The following is a 13,460-nucleotide window of genomic DNA, read 5'->3' as shown; positions in this document are numbered from 1 at the left end:
AAAAAAATAGCACTAACTTTAACAAAAACAATTATATAATAACAAAAATTGATGCAATAATCAATATAGTATTGATTGATAGATAGATTGTTGTTTGCTTAACTGCTGTCAGCGCATAAAAAAGGATGATAGTTCTTACTATAGATTCCTTTATTTTTTCATGGGTACCAATTTTGTAGATTGAGGAAAAATAGTATTTTCATGGTCTTGCCAAATTCTGCATACATGTATATGCCTATAGAACAGTTGAACTTTGCTGCACATTTAATTTCGTGGTTAATGTTTACTCACAAAATCCAAAAACATAGGCAATCCTCAAATAATAATGAATCCCCTGTAATTATACCTTTTCTTTACAGAATCAGATTCTGATGACAATCCTGCTAACAAATATGTAACTGTGATACCTGTAGGTTTTGGCGAACAAGAAGAGAAAGATAAATCTCCTTCTAGTAGCCTCCGACTGAAAAGTAGTTTAAAAAATCCTATTCCATATCATAAACAAAATGGCGGATTAACAAGGACAATGTCAGGCCTAATTTCACCTCCGGAAATTGTGATAACTGAATCGGAATCTGAAAGTGAAAGTGATCGTGACAATATTTGTAATAACTTTACACTGAGAGCTGGCGATTCTTTTAACCAACGAGCTTTAACAGCTTTGAAGGAATTAGATGCTGTGATGGCTGCTGAGGTTTCAGATTTGGATGCTGGTTCCATTGGACTAGAAATCAGTCATAGAGGTCCCAGCAATGCAACATTAAGTCCAAAATCTTCTCCACGTTTGAGACCTAAATCCATATCATTTACAGAGGAAGTTATGGTGCATTCTCCTCCACCACCTCCTCGTAAGTTATACTTCGTAGAATAGAGAATGTTGTGAAAATGAGATTTTGAAGGAAAGAAAATTCAGTTCTTATAAAAGTTACAGGTGTTTTACTTATGCAACTAAACATACTATTACTTAATATGGAGGAGGTGCTTCCTGATGCGATCTCTAAGTTTTTGGTGCATGTTTGTTTAATTTATCATTATACTTTTGGTAATCAAATATACAAATTTGCAGGAAATAGTATACTCCTTAAGTATCAAATTTGAGAGAAATCATATGCTTCCTTATCATTTCTTATAATATTTTATGAAAAATCATGAAAAGGAACATAAAATGGCTCAATTTTATTTTTGACATACTATGGTTTCATTTATTTTTGTGGAAACCATTATTCATGGATTGCAGGAAAAAAGTGTTGATTCTTGTTAACATGTTTTGATAGATTTTGCGCTCAAACCTACATGAAATTTTAACTTTGCAGAACAATTTGTGATTCACCCATACCCATGAAATCCATACTGGTATCCCACATTTAATGATTGATCCACAGTAATAGATCTTTAGACTGGTTCAGAACTATTATTTACAGCCATTTTATTTATATTATATAGCCCCTCCCCCTCCTCCTCCACTTCCAACTACTGCAGAGGATGTCAATGAACCTAAAGGAAAGATGAATGTTAAAAGAATTAACTGGGAGAAAATTGATGCTCAAAAAGTAGGAAATACAGTCTGGGGACAGGTATGTTGGTCTTGACAGATTATTGACATGCTATTGTAAATATTGAAATTTATATTATAAATATTTTGGTGTACTGTTGGAGTAATATATTTTGCATTATATATGTATGCTTAATGTATTGAACAGAAATTCACCACTTATTGTTAAAATTTTCTTTCGAAATTTTCTGATAAAGCATAAACAGTAGAAAATTGACTCATTAGAGCAGGGCTTCCAAAATTTCCTGACGACAGCCGGACATTTTTCAAAAAAATATTTTTGACGGTCAATGATCAGCTGGATACTTAAATGTAACTGAGAGGATGCATAAATTGATATATGTGTCTAAATAATTAGTAGTGTTATATGCAATAAAATTATTTATAACTGTTTTGTTTTCTTCATTCTAAAAATAAATAAAATATTATCCTCGGTATTGTGTCATTTTTCTGTGTATCGTAATACAGTAACCATCATTGCATCAATCAGCTTCAGTACCTGACTGTTCTCATGTTTTTGTTTCTGTTTATATAATCTATCTTCTCTCTGTGAGTACTTAACACTTTGTAAATTAAGGCCATCTTATTTGAAACTGTTGATGTTGGCTTTAATTGCAGTACAACTTGATCATCAATACACGTAATACTTTTCTTTTTGTGTATTGATTACCTGACCACGTGACTTTTACAACTGATGCGGTATTTATAGATAACATTGAGGAGGCCCGATGAAGGATATTGTTTTAAACCGTGTAAAATCTACTGAACAGTGATAACATTTTTCTTTGTACAATTTCCCAACCTGATTTAGAAAATAAGGAATAAATAAAAACATACTCAGTTGATAAATAATTTAATGAATAACAACATGATATTTTATGTAAGCATATAACAACAATAAAATGTCAGAAGAGCACAATGCTGACAAACACACGCAATAAATATTACAATGAGCACATTGAAAAGAAGCACAGATCACAGCACAAGATTAGAGTTCATTTAGTCTAATTAAAGATTTTACATTCATGAGCTTGCTAAATGCATTGTTCTGATAAACATGGCTGTTACGAACGGATTGCCATTTGCGGATAGCAGGAACAGGGTCAAAGTCTTTAACATCTACACCTACTAAGCTTATCCTCATAAGTTGATCTAAAGCGTCAATACCTAGACTACACCTTAGTCGATCATAATTCCCACGGCGGGACTTAACTTTACGTCGGACATCACCTCTTTCTCTATAACATCGGAAATTGTCTGAATAAATTCGGAGCAGGCATTGTTCTCTTGATATAATTTAGAAGTGATCACGGCACCATTTAACTTAGTTAAATCATTTATTGACTGAAATTTGTCCATTGGTTTTTCCTATATATTTTAGTAAATTTTCCCCTTGAGAGTACCCCAGTATTTAACACGATGTACAGTGTTAAATAAAATAATATATATCATACTTATTCATTTATAAATATCCTTATTTGAAGAATAACTTTTAAATATCAGGATACTTTTAAAACTGAATGCTCATTTAAAATAATATCTATAAAGCGTAATTAAATAGGATGTTGTTCCATACATGCTTACATGTTTGACCTCGTTTACCGGATTACCTTTATGTACATTGTTATGCATCATTAATTCTATTGATAAAGATAAGCTAAGGACACCTCATCAAAGGTAACAAACCTGTAATCAGTGAATGATTTATGGCTTCAATATAACTTATTGAAGGGATAATTGTTTGACAGCTTGTTGTTATTTAAATAAAAGAAAACGTGTTTTTTCTACTTTTTATTGATGTACACAAGCTAAAGACCAAGCCGTACATTTATGTACCCAGAGGATTAGACTAACTGAGACACTTCAAAGTATCTGAAATATGCTGCTTCTGTTTTATTAAACCCAATTATGACCGAAATATCTTTGTGAAATAGATTGCCACAATTATAAACTAAAATGCCCAAACGGACATGCCCAAAGCCCCAAACGGACATTTTTATCGATCGATAGTTGGTAAAAATTGAAATGACCGTTTCATGAAAATGCCTTGAATAACAAAATGTGGCACACCAATTCTATTTGACCGTTTGAGGCTGAGAGCAGCCGGTCTTTTTATGAAAGTTTCGGACAAGTCCGGAATATATGACCGTTTTGGAAGCCCTGCATTAGAGGTAAAAATGCATTTGATGAATTGGATTGTAACAAAGACTATCAAAATACAATACTTATCTGATATAAAACAAGAAGATGTGGTATGATTGCCAATGAGACAACTATCCACAAGTTCAAATGATGTGGATATAAGCAATTATAGGTCACTGGACAGCCTTCAACAATGAGAAAAACCCATACAGTCAGCTATAAAAGGCCCTGTCATGAAAAAAGTGAAGCAATTCAAAAGAGAAAACTAATGGCCTAATTTATATATAACAATGTAATTTATGAAAATCAAATATGACAGACATGAACCAACAACAACCACTGAATTACAGGCCCCTGTCTTGGGACAGGCACATTACGAATGTGGTAGGGTTAAACATGTTTGTGAGCTCTCAACCCTCCCCCTCATCTAGAACAGTAGGTTTTCCTGGCACAAAGAGTTAGATTTTTTTTTATTTTGTGAAGTTGTTGCCTACTATTACAAAGATGTCATTTCCTGGAGTTATGCCCCTTTAGAAAAAAAGAATTTGCTTAAACACTTCCATTAAAAACATGAATGCTTTATATGTTTATCCTGTGGATTTGAGATTAGCTTTCAGCTATTCTGATTTATGTTATATTAATATAAAAATTATTATATTTTAGCTGGGAGATGAGGAAGATCTTGATGATGTGCTGAAGTATCTTGAGCTTGAACAACATTTTAGTACCAATCCTGTCAAACGTAGGTGTATTTCATGTTATGTCTAGCTTTTCCTTTTTGATCAGAAAAAAATGACAATCTTCTAATTAAACTTGATTGAATTGTGACATTTTCATATATTTTTTTATATATTTTAATAGACTTCAATATATGCTGAAGAATACACCTCATAGCTCATTGTCAGCCTTTACTGGACTTTACATACATTCCCAGTAAAATTTAACATCAGGAAAGAAAAGTCTGACCCATCTAAGCGAAACTGATTTTGGAATGACATTGAAAAAGTTCAAGTGTCACAGATTCTCAAATTGCAATAAGGTCTATTGTATTCGAATAAGATTAAGCCCCTAACGGGAGGGATTGTGCTTGATTTTCATGTGATGACGACATAATCTTTTGATCAGTTTATTGAGGTCTGGAGCTGGCATGTCAGTAGTCCTTTGTTAATTTATGTTGATTGTTGTCATTATGCATAGTTTCTTCTGTTACCTATTTTAACATCGGACTCAGACTTCTTTTGAACTGAGTTTTACTGTGCATATTGCTGTGTTTGTTTATTCAACATTGGCTAGAGGTATAGGGGGAGGGTTGAGATCTCACTAAACATGTTAAACCCTGCCGCATTTTTGCGCCTGTCTCAAGTTAGCAACCTCTGGCCTTTGTTAGTCTTGTATTTTTTTGAAATTTTGGTTCATTTGTATATTTCGGAGTTTAGTATGACGTCCATTAGCTGAACTAGTATATGTTATTGTTTAGGGGCCAGCTGAAGTCCGGGTGCAGGATTTTTTGCTGTGTTGAAGTCCCATTGGTGGCCTTGGGCTGTTTTCTGCTCTTTGGTCGGGTTGTTGTCTCTTTGACTCAGTCCTTGTTTCCATTCTCAATTATATTGTATTCCAAAAAGATCAGACCAGATTTTTCAAATTTAGGCAACACAGGGCCTAAAGTTGAAATTTCTTATTCAGAAGTTGTGATCATTATTAACACATTTAGTGGTTATATTTCTGCAAGCCTGGATCATTCTTTGACATTTCGGACTTTTGTTATGACCAGATGTTAAAGATCACCCAACTACTCCAAAATTACCATATTTATTCACACTTCATATTTCAAATATTGTTCACCATTACTAGCCATCACAGAGGTTCCCATAAAATGTTGCCGTCATGAGAGAAAATGTCTGATGCACCAATGAAGTCAATAGTTCAAGTGTCACAAAATCTTGGTCAAGTGTTATTCCGAAATAGTGATAAGGTCTGTTGCTTCATATGCATAATATTTTCTGTTCTGATTTAAAGAAAAAATTTATCACAAATAAAAATTTCATGACCAAATCTTCTTTTGTATGACATTCATTATTAACTTTATTATTAATTTTCAGCTTCACAAAGGAACCAGAGGAGAATGTCAGGTATATGATAATTAATCTTCTTATTTATAGGTCTGGAATGATAAAACACAAATATTTTATAATAATAATCTTATATAATTTGCATATCTACAAATACATGAATGTGATTGGTCCTTTAAAATTTTCCCCTTGGTTTTACTTCAAGAGACCATGTTGCCAAAAATACTTTCGTAACCATTTTAACACTATGTTGATTTCACTGTAATATATCCATGCATGCAATACATATATAGATATAAGAAGATGTGGTATGAGTGCCAATGAGACAACTCTCCATCCAAGTCACAATTTGTAAAAAGTAAAGCATTATAGGTCAAAGTACAGCCTTCAATACAGAGCCTTGGCTCACGCCAAACAGCAAGCTATAAAGGGCCCAATAAATGACTAGTGTAAAACCATGAATGGAATCCTGGGATTCAGTTAAGTTCAAATTGAAGGCAAAAAGTACAAATTTTTGGATTGAGAACTATTAGGATTATAAACATTTTTTCTAGGGTTTATTAATTTGTAAACTGGGCCTGATTCACTAACTTTACACTTGGACTTTGTTCAGTTTGTGAGTTATTTAGCCCTGTTACACATCAACAACTTCAAGATAAAATCCTTATAATCCTATAATAAATACATACATGATTCGAAGTATTGTAATTTTAATGTTTTACAAGGATGCTTATTCACCAGCACTGTTGCTGGATTTTTTTTCTGTGTTTTTCATCATGGTTTTTTCACTATGGAATTTTCTTATGTTGTTGATTAATAAAGCTTTTCTCTGTTCGAATGCACACATCCTTTATAATAGTTATATGATATTGGAAATCTCTTAAAACTTATGATTAATTCAAAATTAGACCTGACCTTGCAGTCATAAAAACTTAGAGCATGATTATCTTACTCAGACTCAGATATCAACCAATCAGAACACTGGATTTGGTGTTTCGAGCACAAATTTTGTACTCTGAGTACTTAGTTAAGTTTTATGACCTAGAACATTGGCTTGTCTCCTTCTTTCACAGTTAGATTATAAGACAGAAAAAATGAAAGATACAGTAATTTAACATAAACTAGCACATTAATTTTGTTCTTTTTTCAGTGTTTACAGAGAAGAAAAATGAAATTTACATTCTTAGTCCTAAGAAGGCTTATAACATCTGTGAGTTTACCATAATCTTTTTTTTTGGGAAATAATGTTTACTAATTATGCATATTTGTATATAGACTTACTATTGTCAGAACTATTATGGAAGCACAAGATATGATGGTTTATTTACCACTAAAACTCTGCTATAAACACTGAAATGTTTAGTAGACAAAACTGATACATAAGATACAATGACAAACAATTAAAAGGTCCCTGACATGAATATATGGAAGAATTTAGAAACACTTTTTATATAGATATTATATTTGCAATCAACCTATTTTAGAAAAAAATATAATGATTACTGTGGTTTATTTATTTTTTTGGACACCAATTTTTGGTATTAAAGGGAAATTTGTAATTTCATTGATTTTTGATTTCTTGGTTTCGACAAAGTCTGCATAAAAACCAATAGAAAATTTATACTTTGTTGAACATTTAGATTTGTAGTTCACCTACTGTGGATTCATTTATTTCGTGGGTACCAATTTTCGTGGATTGAGTAAAACCTGCATTTTCGTGGATATATGATTTCGTTTTTTTTTTTTGCCAAAGTCTGCATACAACCCTATATAAAATTAGCAATTCGTTGAACATTTAAATTCATGGTTCACCTGTACCAACAAAATCCACGAAAATTGGAATCCAACAAATAATAATGAATCCACAGTAAACAAACAAAATCCCCGAAGTTTTTATTAATGTATGCAATATTTTGTAGCAATATTATTAGGACATCTACGGATGTCAATAGATCAGATGAAACAAGCTTTATATCTGATGGATGAGGAAATTCTTACTCCAGATTTACTCAAACAGTTACTCACTTTTACTCCAAATAAACAAGAGGTAAGAAAACTTTACTCAAAGATTTACTCAATCTTTACCCTTGATTTGTGAATAGATACTCACAGCTTCACATAAGACTAACTTCTGGATACCATTTGAGTTTACAATGCTAAAAAAAAGTTTGAAGGAACTATATCTTGAATCATCTGCATAATAAAATTTATATTATGGGTTGGCAAACTCTTTATTATTTATTAACTGCCACCAATTATTGAGTCAACAGATTAATGTTTGATATTTTTTTGCCTGACAGAAAAGCTGTAGCAACACATAGGGATAAATTCTTAGATCTTGCGTTGTTAAGGTTACACTTTATGTTAATCTGCAACTCCTAGTAAATTGCTCAGCAGAATTCAAACAAACTTGCAAAAATATTTCTATAAGACATGAAGCACTACACCTGCTATTTTTAAAAAGTAGTTTTTGCCTTTAATGCCAAACTCCCAAGGAATAGCTATCATATCGTAATCATATGTTTACATATTTTCATAATTTTCTCAAACCTGTAATAATCATTCAAGCAGTTAACCAACCTATAGAATTATCATTGCTAACTCTAATTTATTTGATTTATTTCTATTTATAGATGGAGAAATATGATACTTTCAATGGCGATATTGAGGAATTAAGTTTACCAGATAGATTTGCTTATGAGGTACTGTTATAGACGGCCTTTGCTGAATTTGGCCCTTCTTTTTATGTTCCTTTTTAGTCATTTAGCCCCTAGCATTTCTATGTACTTATACATTCCTCTCTTTCCAATGTTTGCATTTGAGCATTACTGATGGAGGTTTTTTCAGAAAAGTGCTTTCGATGCATAAAATTTAAAAGTCTAACACTCTTCTATTGGATGTTCTTAGATATTCATTTGGGAGATTCTATGATTGCTGCCCCAAAAAAAGGAGAACCTCAACAGCATATCTTTAGATCACTAGATGATCAGTTTTAAGCAATGACCCTTTCAAACGAGGCCTAATGTTATCCAGTTGCAGTTTTAAATGTCTGCCACTTTTACAGGTCCATTCCTTATCAATTCTTATTATTGATGCATTGATTTGTTAACTTAGCTTGATCCTGAAATATGCATGAAATATTTACCACTGGATATAAAGCAACCAGCACTTGGTCAATCATCCTCTTAGCACTGATCATCTAGGATGACATGTCTGCCAGTGGACAGTGTAAGCATGTAACCAGCATGTTAAACATCTTTTAAAAGTAAAATGTCCATACAAAATGTGTGACATTGACTTACATTTTGACAAGTTTTGCATTCAGATTCAGAAAAAAAGAAGATAACAAAAATTTTGGCCAGATCATACTTTTTAGATAGTAATAAATAACTGACCTGATTGATTGAGTGAGGTTATACATCTATGTACTTTTTCAATTCTTTTTTGGATTGAAATATTTGGGATAGAAGTAAAACAACAATAGAATGAACTTATTCTCAACTGCTGCTTTTCTTGATCTCTTTTCAGATGAGTCGTGTTCCTGGCTATGAACAAAGGTTGAAATCCATTTTATTTAAAGCAAATTTCCAGGAGAAAATAGATGACATGAAAGAGGTAATATTCAAATATACTTAAATTTGAGAGTTCATTATGTAGGATTTGGTTATAAGCCCTCTCTATATATACTGCAAAAGCATATGATATGTCTGTAGAAATATTTGCTCAATTGTCAAGTACAAATTTCTTTTGATGTCCCCTGGACGATCACTTTAATAGTGTCCATTAATCACTGTTATGTAGTCCAGCATTATGCCATTAACTTTATAAAAAATATTTTCCTCTTGAACTACTAGGTCCATCAACTCCAATGGACACTGTTTCTTAAAAAAGAACAGAGTGGTCATCATATGTTCCCAGGTTTACATCTTGAAAATTGTAAGAGATAGAGTAAAAACTGTCACATCAAAAACATCAAAATGCAATCGTCTAGCTATCAATGTTTCTGTATTTTAGATATTGTCTGTTGATCCCCTATGGGGTTATTGCCCTTAAATAAATGATGATTTTACCTTCTTTTTTTTTTTTCATTTTAATGCCCCCGCTGTAGGCAACGGGGGCATTAAGTGTTACCCTTGACCATCTGTATTTCTATCCTTCCGTCCTTCAGTCTTTCTGTCTGTCCCATTTTCATGTCAACACTCTAACTTAAGTTTGCCTCATGCGAATTTTATGAAACTCATACACAATGGTAAGAACTAAAACTAACAGACAGAGTTTGAATTAGGGCAGTGAGTCATCAACCCTTCTAGAGTCATGTTCCTTTATAACTTGAAAAATATCAATTGTTTTCGTTTCAACTCTCTAACTTAAGTTTGTCTCATCCAAATTTTATGAAACTCCTACACAATGCTAAAAACTACAACATGCAGACAGATTTCGATTTTGGGTTATGAGTCATTTACTGTTCTAGAGTTATGCCCCTTTTTCACTTGGACACAATTGCAAAGCTTGAGCGGGGGTTTGTGTCCTCAGACACATTCTTCTTTTATTTTTGCTATTATCTTGAACACTATAAAAGCTAAGATTTAACTGTAAAGTGAAAAATAAGATCAACAAAAATATTAAACATAACCAAAGTGTTGGATGTGTTAACCAAGGATCTCTTTGAATGCCTGTATACTTTATAAAACTTAGTGGATTTTTTATGTTCAATTTGTGAATTTGTGTAGTTAATCATATCTCCTTGACATCTGATATAAGCAATCTTGTTCCATTTTATGTTATCATTTTCATTAAATATCCAAAAAGGTTCAAAGGGTATGTATAACTTCTTCAAACCAAACTAACATAGGTGTTGTAGAAGAGTGATGTGGGATGTTTTATTTTAAAAATATATTTACTTGGGATGAGAAACAAAATTGCATTATGACAAATAAAGTATTAAAAAGATACTGAGCTGTATTTTTTTCAATACAGACAGGTAATAGCATATTACATATGTTTCTATTATAACCAAAATGATGCATGTTTAGCAATTTTCTTGAAACTGGTTAGTTCAGTTTTATTTTTTTTCAGTGTTAATTAATTGAATAACTTGTTTTATTTTGAAATCTTGATTTCTGATGTTGAACAGCTTGCTTCATATGATTGACCATTTGTTCTCTCGATTGACATCGATTCCATTTGATGAAAGATGGTTTCAGTGCCTGATATTTTGATTGATTGATTTTTTTTTAAAACACACCTTTCGGCACTCTTGACTATATATTTTTTATTGGTGGAGGAAACTGGAGAGAACCACCATCCTTTAGCAGGACTACTTGCAATCCTATTCAATCTAGAAAGGATTTGAATGTACAACCTCAGTGTTGACACTTGATATTTTGAATAATTACTCTTGATAAAATTCAAAAAAAGAATTTACAATTTGCAAGGAAGGAAATTTGTTGACACATGTATGGTTTTGGTTATACCAGTAACTGACAAATTAAGAGACTGCAAAATTTGTAAAGAAAAACCAGATGCTTAATAGAGGTGAACTGTATAGTAGGTTATATACTAACTGAAAGCTCATTTTTATCTTGCTTGATTTGTTCCTATATATTCATTTTGCAATGTAGAATTTTTACTTTCTTTCTTAGGTAGATTTAAAAGCATGTATTACTAAATAGAACTATAAAATATTAGATGTATATTTATATTTTTTCTGTAATGTCTAGTATTTTGGTGATTCCTGATTTATCCTGATATTCCTATATGACCTCTTACAATCCTATCTTTTCCACACTAAGATGTTACAAGGAAACATGTAACTATTTTTCCAATGAATTTCCAACAACAATAATTATTGATACTGCATGCTTGACATGGTACAGGGTTCTAACAATTGAGTTAATTCATTTGAGACTTAAATGTTTGCTCAGATTAGTTCAAAATGACTGAAATAAAATATGTTATACAGTGTATCAACTTGACAAACCTACTTGCCCTTGGTTTATTCTTTTGATTTGTTTCACATTTTGACTTACCTGGGCCTTTAATATTATACTGTGGGTGTGTTCATTGTTGAAGGCCATGTAGTGCCATATAGTGGTTTACATCCACATCTGTTGGTCTCTTGTGGATAGTTGTCTTATTGGCAATCATACCTTACCTTCTTATTTATGCTATTGATTAAAATAGAAGATCTTGTGTATATGTCAATGTGACAGCGATCCAACAAAAAACTGTCCAATTGATACTGTGGATTCATTATTTTACGTTGGAAACCATTTTTTGTGGATTTCGTGGGTACAGGGGAACCACGAATTTAAATGTTCAACGAATTGTAAATTTTCTATAGAAATCTCTGCTCATTTTCGCAATACCACAAAATCAAATATCCACGAAAATGCAAGTTTTCCTCAATCCACGATAATTGGTACCCACAAAAATAAATGAATCCACAGTAGCTAGAGGATAACATCATACAGCCTTCAACAATAGACAAGTGTCAAAACAATATGTCAACCTCTAAATCATTCAGAGTCTATTAAAGTTTACAATTCTAAATGTTTATACTGCTATTTTAATCATTTATTAGCAGTAAACAATATTTGTTTGTAAAAGAAAACTTCACAGAATGTTTATGGTTCTAATATATTTCTTACATTTCAGAGTTTACTTTGTATAAGGAAAGCATCATTACAGCTGAGAAACAGTAAAAGATTGACTAAAATATTAGAGGTAAATACTTAAAAAAAGGAAAGAGGTTATACAATATAGCTTGAAATTTAATACATTTATAATTCCTATTCATATAGGAAGACATGATTTTTAAAACAAATTCTAAGATTATCTTCTCAAAATCTCTAATAATGAAACATGCAAGGCTTTCTGTTTAAGTGGTTTATGTAGTTGTAATCTACAATTATATAGATGACACTATAACACAGCAACTGAGATCTGACATCAGAATTAGTGAATAATGGCTATTGATCTATTGATCTATAGTGATTGAAAGACTATATGTCAAAGTTTGGTAGTTTTCCTTTTGATTATTCCATGTTCCATGTTCTATCATGTTTCTATGAAAATAGCCACCATAAAAAAATAGAAAGTTGCATTAAATTCCATCAAAGAAACAAATAACAAATGTCAAAGTCAAGTGGCATAGATCTTATCAAAGAACAAACTATAACATGCAATGGAAATAACTTTACATGTAGAATCTATTAAGTATTTTATGAAATAAAGAGTCTCTTTTTCCTTTCTAAATTGTAAGTGTGAAATTACTTATAGAACTTTCCCCCTTCTACTCATGTCAGTACCATTGACCTCTGTTTATCAAGCATGGATAAAGAGAACATTACATTTTAAGATATGACAAATTCTGAAAAGGGCAACTTATTTTTTCCTCAACTTCATTAAACCTTATAGACTATTAAATACATTAATTCCCATATCCTTCAGAAAAAGTATCTTTAGTGTCATAGATCTGAAGTCTTATATATTTCCCAAGAGAAAATAAATCTGGAATCCCACTGAAATCCCAGCTGGAATTTTGATGGGATTCCAAGTGGGATCCCACCTAATTCCACCGGGATAAAATTTCGGGAATCCCGCCAAAAGTCCGGGAATTCCGATGTAAATCCCGGTTGAAATATACTGGGATCCCACTGGGATATTGTGGGATTTTGATTGGAATATACTGGGAT

The 13,460-nt window shown here is 31.9% G+C and overlaps 1 protein-coding gene across 1 annotated transcript in view; it reads left to right on the top strand.

Moving 5' to 3' along the window:
• LOC127710119 (delphilin-like) overlaps positions 1–13,460 on the top strand; it is a 39,542-nt gene that overhangs the window by 12,363 nt on the left and 13,719 nt on the right. The window contains exons 12-20 of the mRNA XM_052215863.1: positions 360–848; positions 1,444–1,574; positions 4,358–4,436; positions 5,794–5,823; positions 6,914–6,973; positions 7,683–7,810; positions 8,397–8,465; positions 9,292–9,378; positions 12,421–12,489. Coding sequence (XP_052071823.1) covers positions 360–848; positions 1,444–1,574; positions 4,358–4,436; positions 5,794–5,823; positions 6,914–6,973; positions 7,683–7,810; positions 8,397–8,465; positions 9,292–9,378; positions 12,421–12,489 — 1,142 coding nt within the window. The remainder of the gene's footprint in view (positions 1–359; positions 849–1,443; positions 1,575–4,357; positions 4,437–5,793; positions 5,824–6,913; positions 6,974–7,682; positions 7,811–8,396; positions 8,466–9,291; positions 9,379–12,420; positions 12,490–13,460) is intronic.

Source organism: Mytilus californianus, unplaced genomic scaffold (genome assembly GCF_021869535.1).
Source record: "Mytilus californianus isolate M0D057914Y unplaced genomic scaffold, xbMytCali1.0.p SCAF_7, whole genome shotgun sequence".
NCBI lineage: Eukaryota > Metazoa > Mollusca > Bivalvia > Mytilida > Mytilidae > Mytilus > Mytilus californianus.
This window is presented reverse-complemented; position numbering and strand designations above follow the sequence as displayed.